This window comes from Maylandia zebra, linkage group LG15, assembly GCF_041146795.1.
Source record: "Maylandia zebra isolate NMK-2024a linkage group LG15, Mzebra_GT3a, whole genome shotgun sequence".
NCBI classification, from domain to species: Eukaryota; Metazoa; Chordata; class Actinopteri; order Cichliformes; family Cichlidae; genus Maylandia; species Maylandia zebra.
In genome coordinates, this window is record NC_135181.1 from 27,591,527 (window position 1) to 27,616,712 (window position 25,186).

The window sequence follows — 25,186 nt, forward strand, 5'->3', positions numbered from 1 at the left end:
ATAAATATCCTCTCCTTCTGCTTGCCTCAGCATTCGAACTGTTACAGGGGCCGGTCATGTTCACAGGGCTCTAGACTAACTTTTTGCCATGGTTGCACCACATCGCTTAACACCGCAGTTTTACATGTGCACTTTTTTTTGGGGGGGGGGGGGGGAATTGCTGTCCATACAGACAATATTCATTTGTAAATGATTAACTAACAATCTTGTGCTTAAAGTGGTTTGGCACTCTTTGGCAATATTGTAGAAAATGTTAAACTTAATCATCATCTGGGCCTCCTCTGATGACCTGTTTGCTGCTGCCTGCTGCTGAAAGGCAGTGGGGAGAGGGAACACTTGGGCAGTGCATTTATTGCTGCATATAATGTGTTTTCTGGATACACCGTGCTTTTTCAGTGTTCAAAGATTAATGGCTCCGTGTCAGAGCACTGCCTATGAATTTCAGATGGATCAGGCCTTAACTTAACAAAAAAGTTATCAATAGTTCTTTTCATCTTTTCTCATTACCCACAGCTACATCCACTTCTGTTGGGCCTACTCACTAGGGCTGGGTATCATCACTGATTTCTATAATCCATTCGATTACAGTTCTCAAAGTCCTGATTCAATTCAATTTTGCTTTCGGTCTTACTAATGCCCCTGTTGTCTTCCAGGCCTTGATCAATGATGTGCTCAGAGACTTTATTAACCATTTTGTTTTCATGTATCTGGATGACTTTCTGATCTTTTTCAGGACCCGGAGAGTGCACATCAACCATGTACATCTGGTCCTACGTCGCCTGTTGGAGAATCGCCTCTTTGTTAAGGCAGAAAAGTCTGAGTTCCATGTTCAAACGTTTTTTTTTTTCTGGTATTCATTGTCTGCTCGCAAACAGGGGCGTTTGCGAGCAGATGCGGCCAAGGTCAAAGCCGTAGTGGAATGGCCAATTCCCAAAACCTGCAGGGAGCTGCAGAGATTCTTAGGCTTCGCCAATTTCTACCCCCGCTTCATCTGGGATTTCAGCAAGGTAGCCCTTCCTCTAACCAACCTCACTTCTCCTAAGTTGTCTTTCCAGTGGTCTCCCACAGCCCAGCAAGCGTTCAATCGGCTCAAGCACCTGTTCTCTTCAGCTCTGGTCCTTGTCCAGGTGTACCTCAGCTGGCCCCTTTATCATGGAGGTGGACATGTCCGACTCGGGCGTGGGGGCGGTTCTCTCCCAACTGATTGAAGGCAAGCTACATTTCTGTGCTTTTTTTCTCCCGTAGGCTGTCTCAGGTTGAGAGGAATTATGATGTGGGTGATCAGGAGTAGCTCGCCATCAAGTTGGCTCTCAAGGAATGGCAGCATTGGTTGGAGGGCAGTGAGCAGCCTTTCGTGGTGTGGACAAACCATAAAAATCTGGCATACCTCCAGGCAGCCAAGCGCCTCAATGCCCAACAAGCCAGGTGGGTCTTGTTTTTCACACATTTTCACTTCTCCATTACCTACAGGCCCGGCTCAAGGAACACTAAGCCTGATGCGTTGTTGGTGGCCCTCTCTCATTCTTGATGTCCAGAACTATGTTTCGGTTTGCCCAGTGTGCGACCTCCAACTCACCTGCCTCTGGCCTCCTGCGACTGTTGCCCACTCCTAAACGCACTTGGTCCATTATTGACCGTTTTTCCAAGGCCGCCCACTTCATTGCTCTGCCCAAGCTCCCTTCTGCCCTGGAGATGGCCCAGTTACTAATGCAATACGTGTTCCGGTTCCACGGCATACCCCAGGACATAGTTTCTGACCAAGGCCCTCATTTTACCTCGCAGGTCTGAAAAGAGTTCTGTTTGGAGTTGGGAGCTCAGGTCAGCTTGTCCTCCGGGTTCCATCCCCAAACTAATGGTCAGACTGAAAGGGCAAACCAAGAAATGGAGACCACGCTGCGCTGCGTTGCTTCATCTAACCAGTCGACCTGGAGCAACCAATTGGCCTGGGTGGAGTACGCCCACAACGCAAGCACCTCATCGGCAACCGGACTCTTGCCCTTCGAGGCATCGCTGGGGTACCAACCTCCCCTCCTCTCTAGCTCTGAGGGAGAGTTGGCAGTTCCCTCTGTAAAGCACCACCTGAGATGCTGTCGTCGGGTCTGGCGGGCCACCCGAGCAGCGCTCCTGAGAACGGCCGAGCGTAACAAGGCACTGGCGGATCGCCGTCGCAACCCTGCCCCAGACTACCAGGTCGGCCAGCAAGTGTGGCTCTCCAGCAGACACATTCCCCTTTGGACTGGGTCCAAGAAACTGGCCCCTCGGTCTCTGGGCCCCTTCTCTATCCAGGAGTTCCTGAACCGGGTGACGGTCCAGCTGGCCCTGCCGCCCGCTATGAAAGTACATAACGTCTTCCATGTTTCTCAGATTAGGCCCGTACGGACCAGCCGTTTGTGCCTGCCCTCCAGGTTATCGACAGCACCCCGCCATGCTCCATTACTCGCATAATGGATGCCAGGCGTCGCAGTAGGGGCTTTCAGTTTTTGGTGGATTGGGAAGGGTATGGTCCGGAAGAACGTTCTTGGGTGCCGCGGTCCGCAATTCTCGATAATCGCATGATGAAAGAATTCAGCTGCAGGCATCCAGACAAGTACAGCAGGTCTCCCGGAGGCTCCCGTTAGAGGGGGGGAACTGTCACGGTCAGACAGTCCTCCCCGGATGACCCTGCTTGTCTATGTATGTGTGTGTGTGTTCACGTCTCCCTCTCTCTCCCCTGTCCTCGAAGCTGTGTTTACGGAAGTGCGCGCTGTAGGGAAGGCGTGACCTGGTGACTTTCATCATTGAAAGTCCCTTCTCGCTGTCACAGGCCCACCTGCATCTGATTACCTGGCCAGCTGTTGGCAATCATCCTTCTTTGCCAGTCGGAGGTATTTAACCTGGGCTAGTGGCAACAGTCGATGTGGGATTATTACTCCAAACTAGTAGAGTATTTGCGAGAAGTGTGCTTTTGTTATTCGGCTAGCGAGTTTGCTAATTGTGGATTTTGTGGATTTCCTTCTTCCTCCAGGAGAGTTGGGTGGAGAATCGAGTTGGGGAGCACACACACTCACGGAGCCTCTGCACGGAGCACATGGGGAGCAAAGGACGAGCCCTGTTTGGAGATTGCACTTTTGTATTGTATTGCTGGACTTACCTGTTTTTCTCACTGTAAATAAATGCACTGTTTTGCTGTTGAATAGAACCGCGCCTGGATCCTCTTTTCCGTGACATGCTGTCCCCAAAACGTTTCCCAATTATCTATATAGGCCACATCGTTTGTTGGACAGGTCTACTGTGAACATCACTGGATCAGAATAATTCATTTATGTGCAAAACAGATAAAGTAGGAGGATACATTGGTGTAACAAGGACAAACAAAAAGGAAGCCACTGGATTGTTGAGTAAGGACAATGAGAGATGACGTGCATACTGTGACATTTAGAGTCAAGGCAGTTTTTTCTTGCAGTACTGAGAGAACTGACAGTGCATTGTTTTACCTCAGGGCTGCAGCAAGGCCTCGTGGCTCTGCGAGATAGTATGCAAACTTGCAGAGATCCTCCGTCTGCAGGATCCTGCCAGCATTCAGCTGGAACTCGTCACTCTGGCCCGGAACTTCCCCGACCTCAGGTACAACACAATTAATCAAAATACACATTAAAGTATGTCACAAAGCACTTCAGTCTAGGGATGGGTATCGTTTAGGTTTTATCCGATACCGGTTCCAAACTGGTACTTCTGAAACGATGCCGGTGCTCAAACCGGTGCTTAAAGAATGGAGAACACAAACTTTGTCCAAAAACCTCTCATGTTTAGCTGTTTTTTTGTAAAGGAATAACAATGTTAGCCTTTTCTGCAGCTATAGGGCATATATGGTATCACTCTTGGCTGGAAGAAGTGCTTAAACAATGGAAAAAACACAAACTCTGTCCAAAAACCTCTCATGTTTAGCTGTTTTCCCACTTTCTTTGGTCATTTTAGCCTTTTTGGCCAGGGTGAAGGGAGCATCTGACATCAAACAAGAAGATGGCTGCATGTAGCTACGACGGTGTTTGCTAGTTCACCTTACATGCATTAATTTAATAACGTGGTTAGCGTACTCAACGTAAATTACACACAAACAACATTAAGCTACTCACGCAGAGAAGAACGGCTGCTGCTGCCATCATCATCCGTCATCATTTCTGCTACACTGGCAGGGCTAGGGGCCAGGACTCTCCTCTTCGGGTTCTTGGGGGATGTTGCTAACTCGGTGCATTTCTCGGCTTTTAAAAAAAACGCTATGTGTCACCAGATTGGTCGTCAGATTCAAGGTGTTACCTCCTTTGCACAGTATCACCTTAAAGCACTTGTTGCAGGCTGCTGAGTTTGCATCTTTTGCTGTGAAGTACAGCCAGACTTTTGACCGCTTTGCCTTGGGCATTTTTAATCTGTAGCTCTAAAAGAATGTAAGTACCTGGGCCCGCCTACTATCCTTGCAAAGGTAAAATGATTGGCTAGAATCCAAGGTGTATGACATCTCAGGGAAAAAAAAAGCACCGAAATGCACACTGCTTTTCGGTCTGGTTACTACTTCAGACTACTTTAAAGTATCTCAAACTATGTCAGAAAATACTTTAAAGTACTTTGTAATTTGAAAGTACTTTGACATCGTTAACAGGCAGATTCTTCCTGTTAGCAAACGGTGAAATGATGACAAACGCTGATTTGTTCTAGTGATGATAGTACTCAGAGATGTTGAGCTGAACGTGATGTTTGACTGGTTCATTGTGTTGTGTCTGAGTCCCTACTCATTCAGACTGTCACTCATCTAATCAGGCGGCTGCTGGTGATGTCACCTGGTTAACATTCGGGTCATGTTGTTTCATGTTCTTTCCTGATGAATGAAGCTGAGTGGAAGAAAACAACTGAGCGAGCAGCCAAAGCTTTCTTCACTCATTTGTCCAAACACAGAGATTATAAAAACGAAGTCCGCCGACACGTTTAATGAAATAACGAGGAGCAGGGAGCATGAGATGAGGATTAGAACCATCAATAGAGCTTTCAATGCGGGGTTCAGTTTCCCTGCTTTAATCTTTGATCCGGTGGGAGGTCCTGCTGGGTCCCCTTCATGCTCACAGCTTATGTAAGGCCTCAGCCTGCAGACCTTCCTCTGAGTCTGCACACATCACGCTGGCCGAGTTTCCCCTGATCCATCACACCGACTCCCTCCCCGTCCTTTGTGATCCCCACATAAGGGCAGAGCAGCAGCAATTTGTGTGCATGAAATCTCTTTTGTCTGTTTTACATCAGGAATATTTCAGAGCTATTTAGTAAACATCAGATGAAACATTCGTCTCTGTATCAGGACTTTATCTGTCAACCATTGTGATCACTTTCTGTTCTCTTTCATTTCTACAACACTGTGAAAATAAAACCTCAGTGACTGAAAACAGCAGACAGGAAAGATGTTCTCATGTCAGATGGTGGGTGCAACTAGGTGGGGTTCATGTATCACAGGTGTGTAACATGAGTGGAAAAATACTGACTGTCTGACTAGGCTTCCTCTGCTTTATTCCTCTGAACTGTATTTAGGCTTAAAGTTTGCATTATTAGGGGCGTGGCGCGTGACTAACAGGTGGATGGCGACAGAGGTGGCTGTAGCTGCTAGTTTTCTGCTAGCTTCACCTGAACTGGACCTCTGGATCATGTTTGTGCTGTTGGAGCCTTTTGTGTCACGGCTGAGGAGGCGAGCCGTGTGGTGTGGAGGAAGGAGGACCCAAGATGCAAGCAGTGGATGAAAATGCTAGTGAAGTTTAATTACAAGGTGTTGTAGTGGCAAACGTACGGTGGCTGGGAAGTGCAAAGCGAGACAAATTAAAAAACCGCAACAAATTAAAAAACCGCAACAAATTAAAAAACCACAACAAATTAAAAAACCGCAACAAATTAAAAATCCACAACAAATTAAAAATCCACAACAAATTAAAAAACCGCAACAAATTAAAAATCCGCAACAAATTAAAAAACCACAACAAATTAAAAAACGGCAACAAATTAAAAATCCTTGACGGAAAGGGATTGTCTGAAATACCGGAAGTGACACAACGATTAGCCTAATAGGGCTTTTGGAGAGTGATGTCACGAGAGGGGGCGTGGCCAGGATTTTGGGTTGAGGTGCCATGTTTCTGGGCCGAACAAAGCGCTAGCGAAAGAGGAGCGAAAGTACACGGATAACACCAGCTATGGTTCGTACTTGCTGTGCGGTCGGTTGTAAAGTTAGATCGCACGACCGGCAAGGGAATAAGGTTGAAAATGGTTTATATTTTCATTCTTTCCCAGTCCAGGCAGGGCTGGACTGGGACAAAAAATCGGCCTGGGCATTTTGACTAGAGACCGGCCCACCAAAGATGTGACGTCATTCAGGGGTAAAACCGCAAAGGATTCTGGGAACTTGTGGCAAGAGGTACTAGCGCATGCAGGCTTTCAATTGAACTCAGTTACACAGCGATAAAAAGAAACACAAAAAATGGCAAGAAGCTGTTGTATTATTAACTGCAATAGCTGGTGTTGTGCCAAAAAGTGATTTCCGGTATTTGCCAAAACCTGATTGCTCATATTTAAATTGCTATAAGTAACTTGTTGGGCTATAATATGTGAAACATATGTCAAATGCATCCCTCATGGATGACATAAAGTCATCTCTCCATCTCCATCTCTCTCTCCTGCTCTTTTCTTTCTCTCTCTTGCTCCATCTCTCTCTGTAGCTCTTCTGTCTCCTCTGTCACAGACTTCTCCACTTTTGATGATAAATCAGCCTGGTGCAACATGTAAGGATTGGCACAATTGGTTAAGATTTTGAGGAGTTTGAGAAACTAACCTTAAGCATAAAATAAAATTTATAATCAGTAACTTCATAGCACCCGCCCAGCAGTATACAAACTCCGTCATGCTAGCTAGTACGCAGTACCAGTTATTCTAAGCGACTGTAAAAAGTCAGCACAACGAAAACAAACTACAACTAAACTTGGTTTATATCTGACACAGATAGACAGCAGGTCATAACTTCTTACCTGAAGTTCAGTTCCTCTGCCACTGTGACCGGCGGCCGCCTCGGGTCTCTCCTCCTCTTGCCTCCCCTTTCCCTTTTTTTTTTTTTTTTTTTGTGTCCCGTTTGGATCTATAGCCATCAGAATTGTTGTCTTAAGGCCAAGAAAGATGCCAAGCGGATTTATTTTACCAAGTGGATCATCATGGCTTTGCCATATTGGTCCATTTGATTGACCTTTATTATAATTATGAATTTATTTTATTTTCAGTTGCTACAAACGGGACAGACATGACTGGGGGATAGGACAGGGAGAAAGAATGAAAGAAAGAGAGGGAGAGAAAGAAAACCAAAGGGGAGAAGAGACGGTGAGAAGGGGGGGAAGAAAGAAAAAAAAACACCTGGGTCACCTGTATGGAGAAAAAAAACAGAAGAGAAAGCAAACAACAAAGAGCAACATAATAAAAAAAAAAGGCACCATCACAATAAACTAGCAAGCAGTAGATATCAGTAGATACTAAATAATAAACGATATTGTGCAGCACGCAAGATAGACAGCGTACAATGTGCTTTGAGGCAGCAGCCAAGAAAGCTGTAGTCCGCGTCTGTGAATACCCGTGTGTACACCTGTGTGCATACCTGTGTGGATCAGCATGCTTGCATTCCAAAGGCTTCTCCATGTAACGATCTGCTAGGGAGTGTGGGGAGCCACAGCCGCGTCCTCCAGGGTATGAAGCAGGTATGGAGGAGATCAAAACTCCAGACATCCAGAGGCCCCCAGAACACAAGAGACCAAGGAAGACCAACAGAGGGGCAGCCGCGCCACTGTCCCAGTAAGAGCTGAGGAGAGTCCCAGATGAGGGCTCACTCAGCAGCCGCGGAGCAGAAGCCAGGGGGAGTTGCAGTGACGCGCCCGTGAGCTCCGCCGGCAGCCAGCTGTGCCTGAGTGACCGAGCCCCAGGCCGAGAGGCCGGGGGCACCCCACCTCCGAAGTGGCCCAAGCGAGCCCCAGGCTCCAGGCCCCGATAAGCGGCCGCCAAGGAGTGAGCCGGTGTGTACCCGGACGCCCACCCCCAGACATAAAGAACCACCAACGCACCGACACCTGAGGGAGTCCGCCACTGGCAGGGGAAGTGGTGGTGGGTGGAGATAGGCCTCCAAACCTTGGAGGGCCTGAGATGTCCCCAGAGAGGTGGCGTCTGATACCCAACCTGACATATAGACACAGACATACAGGCACACACAGACACAAACATCCATTCCCACCCTCATGCTCTCATATGCACTTACTCCACACTCAACCAACGTGGAGACAGACATAAAGAGACGCTGTACACACAATCACACTCCCCAAGCGTACTCTACGAACCGGGTCTAGGTACCCTTGCCCCTGTACCTATCCACCTGCTGGCCTGCACCACTTGCTGATGTTGCTAAATCTGTGGAAGCTATGCCATAGCTACCGCCAAACAATTCAGTTATTTTTACACATTTGGCAGCGTCTGCCAGGCAAATGCCCGGTATGCCCAATGGCCAGTCCAGCTATGCTTCCAGGTGGGGAAAGAATGAAAATATAAACCATTTTCAACCTTATTCCCTTGCCGGTCGTGTGATCTAACTTTACAACCGACCGCACAGCAAGTACGAACCATAGCTGGTGTTATCCGTGTACTTTCGCTCCTCTTTCGCTGGCGCTTTGTTCGGCCCAGAAACATGGCGCCTCAACCAAAAATCCTGGCCACGCCCCCTCTCGTGACATCACTCTCCAAAAGCCCTATTAGGCTAATCGTTGTGTCACTTCCGGTATTTCAGACAATCCCTTTCCGTCAAGGATTTTTAATTTGTTGCGGATTTTTAATTTGTTGCGGTTTTTTAATTTGTTGTGGATTTTTAATTTGTTGTGTTTTTTAATTTGTTGCGGATTTTTAATTTGTTGCGGTTTTTTAATTTGTTGTGGATTTTTAATTTGTTGTGTTTTTTTAATATGTTGCGGTTTTTTAATTTGTTACGGATTTTTAATTTGTTGCGGTTTTTTAATTTGTTGTGGATTTTTAATTTGTTGTGTTTTTTTAATTTGTTGCGGATTTTTAATTTGTTGCGGTTTTTTAATTTGTTGCGGTTTTTTAATTTGTTGTGAATTTTTAATTTGTTGTGTTTTTTTTAATATGTTGCGGTTTTTTAATTTGTTACGGATTTTTAATTTGTTGCGGTTTTTTAATTTGTTGTGGCTTTTTAATTTGTTGCGGTTTTTTAATTTGTTGTGGATTTTTAATTTGTTGTGTTTTTTTAATTTGTTGCGGTTTTTTAATTTGTTTTGGATTTTTAATTTGATGTGTTTTTTTTTAATATGTTGCGGTTTTTTAATTTGTTACGGATTTTTAATTTGTTGCGGTTTTTTAATTTGTTGTGGATTTTTAATTTGTTGTGGCTTTTTAATTTGTTGCCATTTTTTTAATTTGTTGTGGATTTTTAATTTGTTGTGGTTTTTTCATTTGTTGCCGATTTTTAATTTGTTGCCGTTTTTTAATTTGTTGCCGTTTTTTTAATTTGTTGTGGATTTTTAATTTGTTGCCGTTTTTTTTAATTTGTTGCGCTTTGCACTTCCCAGCTACCGTACAAACGAGCAGTGGGGCATGACAAAATAACTGAAGACACCTAAACTGGGAGAACTAAAATAACAGACCTGGGAGCATACGACAAAGGGATGAGAGGCAGACAAAGAGCGGGACACCGAGGAACCAGCAACAGGCAGGAGAACACACAGGGCTTAAATACACACACCGGTAATCAGGGGATGAGAGACAGGAGGGCAACACAGCTGGGAGAAATCAGAGCTGACGGGACAGGGGAAACGTAATCTGAACACACTCACATCAGACAGAGACCTTCACAATAAAACAGGAAACTCAGACACGGGGAACCAAACAAGACACAGAACTAAACACACAGATTCACAAACAGACGGGGTGACACCATAGACAGACAGAGACACAGACGCAGACTCAGAGGCAAACCGAATATAACACATAGAACTCAAACAATAATAATCATCATCATAATAAACTAGAAAATGATAATAAACTAAAAGCGCTGGGTCACCGACCCAGGACCATGACTTTTTGTCATTTTTAATAACATCATGTGACCAATATCAGAATCAGAATCAGAATCAGAATGGGGTTTATTGCCAGATGTTGAGGTTTACAACATTAGGAAATTGCTGCGGTGCTTCAGTGCAAACAATAAGAATTAAAGTGCTATGTAGAAAGAAAGATATGTGCATGAGATATACATGAGATATATACATGAGAATAAGAATTATGAGTGCTACGTAGAAAGATATATACATGAGTGCAGGTGGTGATCAGTGCCAAACATGAAATGATGCAGTGACACAGCGTAGGGTCATGTGTTAGTGGCGGGGACAGTCATGTGGTTATTGTTCATGTGTCCAACAGCAGAGGGGAAGAAACTGTTCTTATGGCGAGAGGTTCTGGTGCGAATGGACCGGAGCCTCCTGCCTGAGGGGAGCAGGTCAAACAGACTGTGTCCAGGGTGAGAAGGGTCAGCTGAGATCCGGGCTGCACGCCGCAGTGTCCTGGATATAATATACGGCTGCTGTGAGGTTATTGTGCTAACAGACTGTCCAGGAAGGCTGAGGTCCAGATTTTGCGTTTTATTTGGATGCTACTGATTAGTAGGTATTTGTGTCTGTGATGTAAACAAGCTACCTAGCATTAGCTAATGCTCCACCAGGTTAACCCTCCACCCTCTTGTCCAAATACGATGACTTCCTGTAACACAAACCAACATGGCGGTTCTAATTCATTATTAATGTGCTGAACCTTCAACACATTAACAATTATAAGGTGTCTGCTGAAGTGTTCTTAATGTGTCATTGAGTGGCAAGATGGCGCCTGTGTTTGGCTTTGCCACTGCTGCAGTTTGCTGGATGCAACGATGTAGTTTTTCATTGTCGTCAATCGTCATTTGTAATGTTATTTTTGCTCTTTTGTGTTCTGACTTTGCTTCTGCTGCTTTAATTTGTGATCGGGATACACTGTTAAACATTAAAAATTAAATGGAGCGCTACTGTGACAGCTACAGAAAAAACTTTTCCTCATCCTCTGGTGTGTTCCTTACCTGAGTGCGCGCTACTGTGCACAACCCACAGGACTCCCACCCCTAAGAGACAGAAAGGGGGAATGAGGCCCAGCATCCAGGTGAAGCCGGAGGCTAGCTTCTTGTCTGTGGGGAGACTCCAGGGTGCCTGAAACCAGTTCCTCTCCTGACATTTGGTTGGGATGTTACCCTGCTGCCTGGGACCTGGGCCCCATGGCTCAAAAGCAGTATGCTCACCCTGTGTCTGTCATCCGTTTTCCTTTTTGCTGGTGACAGCTATGTCCGTTCATCGATCACTGTTTCCCCCAGCTCTGGAGTCGCAGTACCGCCCGGCAGGCACACAGGTGTGCATAGGTTTTTAATTCAAGTGCCGCTGCAGTCAGCTGTTGATTTCGCAGATCAACAGTCATCAACTCAGTTCGCCCTGCTTAACGTTTGTTCCATAACTAACAAATAATTTATTCTAAACAGTCTCTTTTTTTAGAGTCTCTAGATTTTATGTATCTGACTGAGACATGGCAGCAAAATAAGGTTTACGTCCACTTGAATAAAATCTGCCCGGCTGGCTGCTCCGTCATCGGAACTCCGCGTCTTTTGGGATGTGGTGGAGGCCTTGCTGCTGTTTACCAGGACAGATTCATGTGCAGGCTGATGACCTTGGACTCCTTTTCTTCATTTGAGTCACAGATGATGAAGGTTTGTTCTCTGAAAAACTTTTATTTTATTTTAATCTATCGACCTTCTGGACCTGCTGGGGTCTTTCTAACTGAATTTAACGACCTTCTGACATCCATCATTAAATTGGAGAAGGTTGTAATAGCAGGAGATTAAAACCTTCATATTGATGAAGCATTCTGTAACGCTGCTGCTGAGCTCATTGCTGTCACAGTGTCTTTTAACTTTAGGCAGCATGTTTCTGGTCCCACACATAGAAAGGGCCACATACTGGATCTTGTTTTCTCTCTGGGTTTAAATATACATGATGTATGTGTGGAGGATGTGCATGTGAGTGACCATAGCTACATATTTTTTAATTTGCCATTTTACTTGGATCCTTCACCTCCTCAACTAATGATCCGAAGATGGATTATAAACCAAGATGCTGCTGGAAGGTTCTCTGCTATGTTTGACCCTGGCATGGGTCAAATATGGCAGAAACATTTCTAAACTCAGACTACTGGTGTCAAAGGCAGAACTTGAGATGATTATTCAAGCGTTTATTTTTTCTCATTTGGATTATTGTAATGGTCTTTTTACTTGTATCAACAAATCAGCTTTTGCTTGACTTCAGACTGTACAGAGTGCTGCGGCAAGACTTTTAACTGGCACTAACAAGAGGTCACATATTCCAGTTTTGGATTCTCTTCATTGGTTGCAGGGTTTTAATAGTTTTGCAATTTTCATTAGTTTTTATTTTTATTTAGTTTTGACTTCAGATTTTCAATTTTATATCAGTTTTATTAGTTTTTACCAATTGTTTGCTAGTTTAGTTTTTATTTTTTTGAAAATCCTTAGTTTCAGTTTAGTTTTGATTAGTTTCAGTTATAGTTTTAGTTGTGTTTGCAATAATTAAGTGTAACAAAATCCCAGTTTCATCATATCAGTCATTCTCTTCTGCTTATCCTTGGGTATGTTGCTATTCCAGCTACCATACCCTGCACCCTTGACAGGTCGCCTGTCTGTCGCAGGGCTAACACGCAGAGACAGACAACTCACATTTCCACCTATGGGTTCTTTAAATAAATAAATAAATACATAAATAAATAAAGGCAGATGAACAACCATTGATACCAGACAACTTTAAATTTTATATATTGGCCCCAATGAGACTACTAAATCTTGCTGCACTGGGTGTTCGTAATTTTGGTTCAAGTGAATTGATAAACTTTTTGAAGACAATTGACTCGCACAGTTACGTAGATATCCCAGTCCTGTTGTCTCGGGATGCATCACGCTGCCTTGCCTGGGGTTAGCTTCTGTTTTCTGGGGATGAGGGTTGAGTGTGCTCCCTTACCTTCTCAAGGTAAGCTAGGTTAGCCTTCTTGTGTGAGCTTTTCAAGTGCACTTTAAGGTTTGTGGGATTTTTTTCCCTTCTAAAGGGATTTTTTTCCCTTTAGAAATGTCCCTCATAATTTGTCTCTTTCCACTACACCCATCAAACACAGTCATATTCAAAGTAATCCCAAATTGGACTCTGGCGCTTTCTCCCGACTTTTCCTGACATGAGTCTTTGCGTGGACGGAGCAGCAACACAGACGACTCGACTAACGTACTTGCCACCTGCTGGCATAATGAGACGGCAAGAAAAAAAATCTGGAAACTAAACTTCATTTTCACCCTTGACTATTGTATGACACACATACATCAACAAAAACTAAACACATTTTTGCTATAAATTCAGTTAATTTTAGTTAGTTTTCCTTTTTTTGTTTTTATTTTTATTTCCGTTAACGAAAATGTTTTTTCACTTCTACTTTTCGTTATTTCGTTAGTTTTCATTAACGATAATAACCTTGATTGGTATGGAACGCCAGGACTGCCATAATGAATTAATTAAATACACCATTAAATAATTAATTAAATGTGTCAATAATTAATTAAAATTGGAATTAATTGATTAAATAAATAGTTTTGACACATGTAATTAATTAATTATTGACACATTTAATTAATTATTTATGTATTTCACATTTTAATTAATTATTGACACATGTAATTAATTAATTATTGACATATTTAATTAATTATTTATGTATTTCACATTTTAATTAATTATTGACACATTTAATTAATTATTTAATGATATATTTATTTATTTCATTTTGGCAGTCCTGGCGCCTGGCTCTCATCATGAAATAATTTTATCTGTCAGCCTCACCCATCAAACTCAGGGGGCGGGGTTAACGCTGCCCATGCAGCTTCTCTAACATTTGATTGGTTGGCGTCCAAAGTAAGTCAAAACAGGTCGATCCTAGATAATCGATTGCTTGTGTAGACTTGGGGCAGCCAGGTATCCCAGAATGCAGATCAAATCACAGGCAGCAATGGTGGTGGTGTAGTTTTTCTGTCACCAGCTACACTTTTAACAGTGATTTAGCCGCGAATGTCGCGCCGTATGTCTGGTCAGGTTGTCAACATAGAACATGTTTGCAAAAGTGCTCAGATGTTTTCAGAGATTTCACTAGCTCTGCTAACAATTAGCATGCAGAGTGCACCGAGGGGGTTACGTTAACTGGTTTGTTTACATATTCCACTCTCCGTGTTCCACATGTTGCATTCGCAGATTCTCATTTTCACCGAACGATCGTCTCTTTCCGCCTGGTCTTGTGTCTCTGTGCTTCTGTAACATAAAGAACGAGCTGACATTTTTCTCACGAAACCAGCGATCAGCTCAAGAGACCCTCAGTTTACCTGCATGCATTCTCCTCCTCATCTGTCAGCTGTTTAACACCTGCTGCTAATTCAAGAAACACGCCTACGTTACCTGGTAATAGTCACAGTTTAACTGGGCAGCCGGTGCTCGATATAAAGCAATGTCAGCGCATTTTTCTGCACAAGATAAGTAAATATAGTGTTTTCCCTGAGCACAGAGCTGCTGGAGCTTGTTTCCTTACAGAGCACTTTATAGGCGAACCAGCTTCATCAGCGGCTGATGTCCAATCACCGGCACACAGCTTTGAAACCTCAGCTGAGTTTTAGCTCTCAGTGGTTAAATGCTGGACTTCATTCACTCAGGTTCTGTCTGTCGGGTCACGTTTACTTCGCTGTTTTATTTACAACTGAGCAAATCGGTTTGGCTGAGGTTAAAGTTACGTTTCATAACTGCATAGTTTCACAGACATTTAATGGTTCACTGGCACATGTATTAGACTGAACTATCATCTAAATATCATCTGTTTTTTAATAGTTATTCAACTGTATTCTAAGCACCAGCTGTCTGTTAGAATGTGATTTTTTTTCTCTCTCTGTTGGCAGAGGTATAAAAATGCGCAGGAAAATCTGACGTGCATGGCAAACTTCACCGACGATATTTAGGGAGGAATAAACACACATCAAACATAAATGAACCATTTGCCTGTCTCCATAATTGAGAGCATTTTCTCTTCTTATGTCAACACTCTCTCTCTCTCTCTCTTTTTTTTTTTTTTTTTTTTTGCTTTTTTGGTCATGTTATGTTTACCTGTCAAAGGCTTGTTACAAACTATGAAACACATCGTGCAGACTTCTGGATGTTAGAAGAAAACTAATACTGCTCATGAAGGAGACTAAAGGCAGGAAGGTGTCCTTTAAAACTAAACATGTTAATAGGACCTCCCTATTTATATCATAGTCTATGATATAGCACGTGTATTTCAGTAATAGCCTGCTGATTTCAGTGTAGTGGTGAACAGTCGCACAGCTCACGTAGGCGTTATCTGTGATTCTCCTTAACTATAATTTATCCAAGTTAACTTCAGTTAACCATTCAGACAGTTCTTTTGCAATAAAAAACATAAACACACATGCTGCCGGTAGGTTTCCTCAGTGCCAGCTGTTAACATTATAGCTGCTTATGCAGTAACCATGGTAACCACGGACTCTGAGCGGCTGGATCGACGGAGGTCAGACAACAATTTTACATGTATGATCTTAAAACAGGACACAGCCACTATACGTGCTGGCCTCATATCAAATGTGAAGGCAGACTGAGTCTATGTTTGACGTTGTTTATATCTAATCTTCCTTTTCAAACATTTAAACAGCAGCGAGTCTGCAGCTGAGGGAATACAAACTCAAATTGTCGGAACAGGTTTGCTCGCTTCTTGGATTCATTTGGTGATTTATTAAATGTATAACTGTTATTCTAATCTTCTGCTGAGTATCTTACACTTTTCTTTATGCTGTATATTTTCACGTCTCTGGAATAGTTGGAAGTTAGATAGTCAGCTGGGAAACTTTGTGTTAACTCATGGAGCTGAGGATATCGTGGATATGCTGACCTCGCTGCGTGGTGTACAGAGCGAGGTCAGCATGATTAATATTCACAATAAAAATATTAGCCGAACATCATGAAGTCTGTATGTGTTTCATAGTGTCGAACAACCTTTGTACAGTTAAAGCCAGCAGTTACTACATGACGGAAACACCAACATTATCTCTTTTATGCGTTTATACACAGGTCACGCTGATTACTGAACAAAAACCCAAAGATCAGATGTTAAACAGATTTATTTGCTCTCTCTCCTCCTTAAACATGTTTTTAATGTTAGTTATAATTCAGAATTGGCGACTGAAACACGTAGGACACATAAGAACATCAGGAAATAAAACACCGATAAATATAACCTCAGTAAAAGAAGTCAGCGGGGGTTACTACAGCTGTGTACCGGGGCCTGCGCTTTGTCGGTGGGATTGCTTGCGAGGCGAGCGGGTCTATCCCACGCTTTGCTGTGAGACTGGGCAGACATCTCCGAAATCATCGAAGCACTTTTGCAAAGAGGCTGTATCTTGACAAACCGACCAGACACATGAAGATTAAACCACTACATTCTCGGCTAAAAAAATATTAAAACGGTATTTGGTAACACACAAACAGGGTTTTTCAAAGTTCAGTTCTGTTAGCTTCCAAATGCCGGTTGTTGTGTGCTAGAAACTAGTGATGTGCGGATCGATCCTGAAATATCGATTCCTCCGATACCAATCATTTATGTTCTAGAATCGATTCTCACGTTAAAATATCGATGTTTTAGTAATATAGGGTGAATTTGTAGTTTATCATTAACAGGAACACAGTGGAAAGAAACTATAACATTCGGATTGTCTACATTCAAAGGAACTACTTCCTCTTCCGCCTTTCATTGTCATGTGCGAAATACGGCTGTATAAATGCCTCGCAGCCCCTTGGCGCGCGCACTCACAAAAATGGCTATGCGTAATTGTGCGGACGTATTTTACCTCCAAACAGCTGAGATGTGGTTTGCGATACATGTGGCAAAAAAGTGAGGTGTTTTGGCTATCCGGTTGTTCAGTCTGACGTCACTAGCAGTGTCTGGGTCTAAACTCCGCTGCAGGTCCATATATCAAACGATCACTATGGCATTACTGAGAGTTGAAAACCTGTCTAAAGTCTTTCATCTTTAATAAAATGATCAGCGTTCTGCTCTACCAGGTGTAACAATTGAGTTTAACATCCAGGCATCCATGAAAACGGACATTTATGACATTTAACGGAGTTGGAAGTTAGCAGGAAGTTAGCTCGGTAGCTTCTATCTAAATACAATATAGCATGTCCTGACTGCAGGGTTTTGGAAACAAATTAAAACGTACAGCTCTGTTATCACTTCCAACATAAATGAAGACAGAAAACGAAACAGCAGTGATGTTTGTAGGGTCACTGAAGTTGGGCTAGCTGGTATATAATGATGTGCTACGTGACCGCTAGCGACACAGCTATGTTAGCATAATATGAACAAGCTAACTTTTTTTCCACTCAATAAAAGTTAACGTGAGTGTTCTCGGTGGTCAGGAACAAATGTAATCGCATGGCAGGGTGCTGTAAAAGGACCAAACTTCAGCCAGGAGAACAACAGAGATAATCCATCCACAATACGAGGTTAGTCATTCATATACTGCTGCATGGGCTGGGCTGTAGTTACATCCTAAGGTTTTAAAAACTCATCTTAAATAAATGATTAGCGGTAATAAAAGCAGAGGGAGGTCAGCAGTGATCACTGACTGTTTTAGGAGCTTTTTGAGATCAAATATAAGAAAATACATAACATTAAACATGTTAACAACACAAAAGCCATATTAAACGCAGACTACTTTAGACCCGGAAGTAGGATTCATCGCGTCATCACTGAACAACCGGATACTTGCCAACCTTGAGACCTCAGAATTAGGGAGACATTCAAAGGGGCTGTTGGGGGGTGATAAATACATTTTGCAGTGTTTATTTATCGGATAAAATACGTTAAATGTCACCGTTATTATTGGCGGGCCCGGAAACAGCGGGGGTGTCCAAATTCAGAGGCTGTTTCCACCTGAGGACCCAGCCTTCGCGGTCTAAAGAAAGCCGGGTAGTACGTCACGAGCTCCCTCGGTGGAGTGAAACTCTCCCGTCTGCTCCTTGCTATCTAAAATATAACCGGGCGCTGGCGTAAACTCTGGACCGTCTCACACTTTGTTTAATTAGTCTTCTGTTTGATGTTTATTCAGCTGTGTGAAAACCCCGGAGGAACCCTCCTGAGGGATTAATAAAGTTAAATTTAATTTACTTTAATCTAATCTAATAACTTTAATCTCAGCCAAACCAATTTACTCACCAACAAATAAAACACTGAAAAAGCCAAACAATAACATTTTTAAGTTATCAAAGTGACTTATATATCATGTTTAACCTGAGTAGTGAAAGACCGCGGGTGTTTGAAAACGATGTGTCGGTTGGCTCAGATATTTGAAGTTTACACAGCTACATTCTCACCTGAAAATATCTTAAAAGTTTTTTTGCAACCCAGAAAGAGAAGTAAGAGTAATATTAAAACGAAGTCGCTGCCGCCATTGTTGGAAACTGGAATTGGCTGGGCCGCGCTTTGAATTCTGCGATATGGTTTTTCAATTTTGTTGTCGAGGTGGAAAATCGGGAGAAATTCGGGAGAATGGTGGCTCCGGGAGATTTTCGGGGGGGGGGGCACTGAAATTTGGGATTCTCCCGGAAAAATCAGGAGGGTTGGCATGTATGGTTGTGGCAACATCACTAACCTTGTCAAACACCTCAGAGTAAATCATATCACAGAATATGACGAGCGTATGTTGAGGCGAACTGAAGAGGAGGACCGGGACAGGTGCTGCTAGGGCGAGACAGACGTCTCTCACGGAATCCTTTAGTGATGCAGGCAGGCAAGGTGTTCAAATAGGCACTTCAGTTTTTTTCATTTCTATATGATGAACTCTGCACTATTAAGTGATAAGAACAAGTAATCTGATGTCCTGTAATCATTATGACGCTATAATTTGAGATACAATAAATAAAATAAGTTTTTGTACAGAGTATCGTATCGGATCAGTATCGTCGATACCACCCTGAATATTACTTGGTATCGGATCGGAAAGAAAATCAGTGGTATCGCACATCACTACTAGAAACAATGGCCACCAGGCCAAAGCAATGGTTTTGACTCGATCAGCGTTGACCCCGCCCCCTGAGTTTGATGGGTGAGGCTGACAGATAAAATTATTTCGTGATGAGAGCCAGGCGCCAGGACTGCCAAAATGAAATAAATAAATATATCATTAAATAATTAATTAAATGTGTCAATAATTAATTAAAATGTGAAATAAATACATAAATAATTAATTAAATGTGTCAATAATTAATTAATTACATGTGTCATAACTATTTATTTAATTAATTAATTCCAATTTTTATTAATTATTGACACATTTAATTAATTATTTAATGGTGTATTTAATTAATTCATTATGGCAGTCCTGGCGTTCCATAGATTGGTTGACAGTAAATTTTAGGTTTCATTTTAAAATTTTAGAGCTCAAAACGGTGAAGCTCCCCAGTATATCTCTGACCTTTTGAAACCTCGTGCTTGTTCCTGAGCACTTAGATCTTCTGGTCAGAAGATACTATTGCTCCCATGTACTAGATTGAAAACACGTGGGGATCGGACACAGACACCAGGGCTGTGGAATTCTCTTCCGTTGTCATTATGCTACATAGACTCCGTTGACTCTTTTAAAAAGCAGCTGAAGACATTTTTCTACAAACAAGCTATTAATTACTTTTTTCCATTGTTTTGTATTATTTTTGTATTTTTATTATTTTATTTTTATTTGTGATTTTATTGTGAAGCACTGTGCTTTTTATCTATGAAAGTTGCTATATATAAATAAATTTTACTTACATACTTTTAGTTACCTCGTTTATTATAGTTTGTTATTGTTTGTTGTCATTCTAGCGTTCGTTATCTTCCCTTATCAATTGTTGTTGTTCTAGTTATCATGTTCGTTATCTTTGTTATCGTTCATTATCAATCGTTATCGCTTGTTATAGTTTGTTATCGTTCTAATTGTCATGTTCGTTATCTTTGTTATCTTTGTTATCGTTCGTTATCAATCATTTTCTTTCATTATCATTCTTTTAAAATGTAGCTGAAGACATTTTTCTACAAACAAGCTATTAATTACTTTTTTCCCTTGTTTTATATTATTTTATTTATATTTGTGGTTTTATTGTGAAGCACTGTGATTTTTATCTATGAAAAGTGCCGTAGAAATAAATTTTACTTTCTCACTTCTAGTTATCGCAATAACAAACAAAAACGCGTTCGTCCGTTATTGTTTGTTATTATTCTAGTTATCGTGTTTCATTATCATTTGTTACTGTTCTACTTGCGTGTTTGTTATAGTTCGTTATCGTTCTAGTTGTTGTGTTCGTTATGTCTCGTTAGTGTTCGTTATCTTTGTTATCATTCTTTATCCTTCGAATTATTGTGTTTGTTGTCTTTATTATCGTTCGTTATCATTCATTTTCTTTCGTTATCGTTTGTCATTGTTTGTTATAGTTCTAGTTATTGCGTTTGTTATCGTTCTAGTTATGTGTTCGTTATCTTTCGTTAGTGTTTCTTATGTTTGTTATCATTGTTATCGTTCTGGTTATTGCTTTCATTATCATTCATTATCATTCGCTATCTTTGTTATTGTTCATTATTGTTCATTTTCTTTCTTTCATTATCATTCGTCATCATTTGGTATTGTTCGGTATCATTTATTTTCTTTCATTGTTGTTCGTTATTATTTGTTATCATTCATTTTTTTTCATTATTGTTGATTATCATTCATTATTGTTCTAGTTATCATGTTCGTTATCATTCGTTATCACCTGTTATCGTGTCTGGCATGACTCTAACCCTAACAATGCCTCTCACAGCTGACTGCTGTAACCCTGTGTGTCTGTGTCTCTTTCTTAGCGGTGCGCATGTCTCGGCTCTCCTGTCTCTTAAAATTGGGCTCTCAGCTGCTGACACTCGCTCTATCAGACGCAGTGTGGAGGAGAATCGCCACGGTGACGTCTCCACCAATTACAGTCCTCCGTTCTTCTCCAAGGTCAAAGTCAAATGGATTGACAACAAGATGAATCAGATGGGACTGTAGGTATAACAACATGATGTTAGTAGTTCAGGATGTGAGCAGTGTTTCCTGTATGCTAGCCTTCTATTTCATCCTAATGCAAGCAAGTATTTTGTTGTGAAAGGTGCTGCTGGAGCCCATGATGAAGGACAGAGCAGCAAACACAGTGGCTATGTCCAAATTCAGGGGCAGCATGTTTCGAAGGACCCAACCTAACCAGTCCATGTAGGGTGGGTCCTTCGAAAGCTCATCTCACACTTCTGTTTGATATTTATTCAGCTGTGTGTAAACTATAACTTTAATCTCAGCCAAACCAATTTACTCAAGAACAAATAAAACACTGGAAAAAACCCCCAATAACATTCTAATTTATCTATTTGACTATTTGAAGACCGCGGGGGTCTGAAAACGATTTGCCGGGAGTCCGGTGCTCTCTCCGGCTCTAGTGAGCCTTAACCTCCCAGTCAGCTATCGAGTTGGTGGGTAACAGACGTCTCCGAAAACATCGGAGCACTTTTGCAAATATGTGATGTCTTGATAAATTGAACATGTATTTGAAGTTTACACAGGTACATTCTCACCTGAAAATATCTTAAAAATTTATTTTGTGACCCAGAAAGAGTAATATTAAAACTAAGTAGCTGCTGCCATTGTTAGAAACTGGAATTGGTTAGGCTGCACTATGATTTCTGGGATAGGGTGTGCCACGAAGGATACCCAACCCATCCTTCAAATCTGGGGAAAAGGAGGATGCATTTGTTGCCGCATTTGGAAGAGTCTTCGAATTTGGACAGCCTTCGTCACGTCACTGTGACGTAATTGCCTACAAATGCGGCATTCGAAGCAAATGCAGAGAGAGAACCCACGCAAACACGGGGAGAACATGCAAACTCCACACAGAAAGACCCCGGCCTGATGGTGGAATTGAACTCAGGACCTTCTTGCTGTGCGGCAACAGTGCTAACCACCGTGTCACCGTGCTGGGCATTCGAAGCATGCTGCCCCTTAATTTGAACACACCATATATCGTTACAAATTCTCGAGAGCTGTGCAGCAGGGCTCTGCTTTCTTCTGATTGTCTGGTTTCTGGAAGCCTGCAGAGGAGAAGACAGAAATCTGTGAGTGTACTCTAATGTCCAACAGGTAATAATAATAATAACAATAATACATTTTATTTGAAAGTGCCTTTCAGAACACTCAAGGACACTGTACAAGGTAGAATAATAAAAGAAACATAAAAGCAAACAGTTTACACAATCATAAAAGCATAAGACATAAAACAAATTTAAAATAGCAGAGTGGAGAGGTTATGTGGGATAAGCTATTTTGAACAAGTGAGTTTTGAGTTGGGACTTAAAGAGAGAGAAGGAAGAGATAGTTCTTAAATCAGGAGATAGTGAATTCCAGAGTCGAGGAGTAGAGCAGCTGAAAGGGTGATAATACGGGCAGCAGAATTCTGGACGCGTTGGAGCTTGTGGATGGATTTTTGAGTAAGACCAAAAAGAAGTGAAATACAATAATCAATCCGAGAAGTAACAAGGCTATGGACAAGAATGGCAGTGGCATGTGGGGTGAGAAAAGGACGGAGACGATTAATGTTGCGCAATCGAAAATATGCAGATCGACTAACATTATTAATGTGTGAATTGAAAGATAGAGTACTGTCGAGGATGACACCCAAGCTTTTCACAGAGGAAGAAACAAAGACCGGCGAGTTATTGATAGTAACAGAGAAACTGTTGGTTCTGGATAATGTTGATTTAGTGCCTACCAAGAGAAGCTCGGATTTATTATTATCAAGTTTGAGAAAATTAGAAGAGAACCATGAATTTAGTCCGGCTAAACAAATGGTGAGGGAGGATGGGGGAAGAGCAGAATCAGGTTTAGTGGACAGATAAAGCTGGGTGTCATCGGCATAACAGTGAAACTGAATATTGTATTTACAAAAAATGTGTCAGAGCGGTAGAAAGTAGATAATGAAAAGAAGGGGCCCCAGGATAGATCCCTGGGGCACACCAGTGGTCGGAGGAAATGGCTGAGAAGTAAAGCAGTTGAATAAACTGAGTGCGATCAGTCAGGTACGATTTAAACCAGGCTAGTGGAGTATGGGAGAGACTGATGGAGGCTAGCCTACTGAGAAGAATGGAGTGAGAAATAGTGTCGAAAGCAGCGCTCAGATCGAGGAGAATAAGGATGGAAAGTAAACCGGAGTCAGCTGCTATAAGAAGATCATTGGTTATTTTAAGTGTTGTTTCAGTGCTATGGGAGGAGCAAAAACCAGACTGAAACTGTTCATACAGATTATTATTAGTTAAATATGAGTGGAGTTGTGTGGGAACTATTTTTTCAAGAATTTTTGAAAGGAACGGTAGATTGGAAATAGGCCGAAAATTCTCAAAATTACTGGGATCTAGACCAATTTTTTTTTCAATATTGGGGTGATGGCAGCAATTTTGAGGGAAGCAGGAACAGTTCCAGTGGTAAGTGAAGAATAGATTATGGCAGATATTAGGGGAAGCAAAGAAGGTAGACATGCCTTAACCAAAACTGTAGGAATGGGATCTAGGTGACAAGTAGAACGTTTTGACTTACAGATGAGATCTGAGATATCAGTAACCGAGGGGAGCTGGAAAGCAGAAAAACAGTGTGATGGGAGAGGTATTACAAAGGAAGAGCTAAATGGAACATCGGAAACCAGGTCATGGTGTATTTTGTGAATGGTGTGCTCACCTGCCACATAAAGAAGAGCAGGAATGATTTCCTGAAGCATCGGCACTAAATGCGTCTGAGGAGGCGTTATGTTTGTCCCACACACAGACACAGGCAGAAATTCACAGACACATAAACAGAGACACACACACACACACGCACACACACACACACACACACACAAAGTCATTTTCATATCCTAGTGAGGACATCTAATTGACATAATGCTTTCCCTATAGCCGCTTACTCTAACCATGAAAAGTGAATGCCTAAACCTAGCCATAACCTAACTGTAACCCTGATACTAAAACCACAAACATGCCTTTAAAAACACAGGTATAGTGTTCGCCTGAAAATATGTTAAAAGTTTATTTTGTGACCCAGAAAGATTAATAAGAGTAATTTTACAACTTAGTAGTGGCCACCATTGCCGGAAACTGGAGTTTGGCTGGGCCGCGCTATGAATTCTAGGATATGGTGGGCCACGAAGGACACACACGACCCATCCTTCAAATTTGGGGAAAGGAGGATGCATTTGTCGGCTGCATTCGGAGGAGTCTACGAATTTGGACAGCCTTTGGCGCATCGCTTGTGACATAATCATGTACATGACATATGTAGGATCAGAAACATTCCAAAAATCAGCCAATCAGAAGAAGAAATGCTCTTCTGCAGTCTGATGTCCTCTGGGCCTCGTTCACATGGCCTAGCTCCTCTTCCTCTGACCGGCTTCCAGCAGTGATGTTTGTCAGTGACGCTGTTCAGAGCTTTGTTACTTTAATCACCTGAACGCAGCGAGCTCGAGCTGATGTTTGACGAGCTCGAATATGAAGCTGCTAGAAATCTGTGCAGAAACTGGTCGACATCTTCATCTCCTTCATGTTCACCACCGCCTGCTCTGCACCACACTGCCACACAGCTTGTTTGCAAGATGTTGATATACTGACTTATGACATACTGAGGATGTTATTAACAGTAACAGAAATACGTTAATATTAATAGTAATATATGAGAAATTATAGTATTTCAGAGGAGACAGAGACAGTACTGATGTATTCTGGTCTAAAGACTTCCTGTATTTGAGTATTTAATGATCCTTTTTCCTGAAGTGTTCATGTACTCCCTTCCTCTTAAACGTCCTCTATGACTTAATTTACAGAAACTACATTTCCTGCATCCATTTCAAAATAAAACCATTCTTATGTTTCAGTAGTAGAGATGCTTTGTTTCTCTTAT

General features: G+C 42.1%; 1 protein-coding gene across 3 annotated transcripts in view; it reads left to right on the top strand.

Moving 5' to 3' along the window:
• Nucleotides 1-25,156, top strand: part of tnfaip2a (tumor necrosis factor, alpha-induced protein 2a) — an 80,650-nt gene extending 55,494 nt beyond the window's left edge. For 2 of the 3 annotated variants that reach the window (XM_004573139.2, XM_004573140.2), the window contains 2 exons: nucleotides 3,479-3,603; nucleotides 21,082-25,156. In XM_004573139.2, the coding sequence (XP_004573196.2) occupies nucleotides 3,479-3,603; nucleotides 21,082-21,265 (309 nt within the window). In that variant the 3' untranslated portion in view covers nucleotides 21,266-25,156. Of the gene's footprint in view, nucleotides 1-3,004; nucleotides 3,153-3,478; nucleotides 3,604-21,081 lie in introns of those variants that run through there. The other variant, XM_076874246.1, reaches the window with a different exon arrangement.
• The last annotated feature ends 30 nt before the right edge of the window (nucleotides 25,157-25,186 follow it).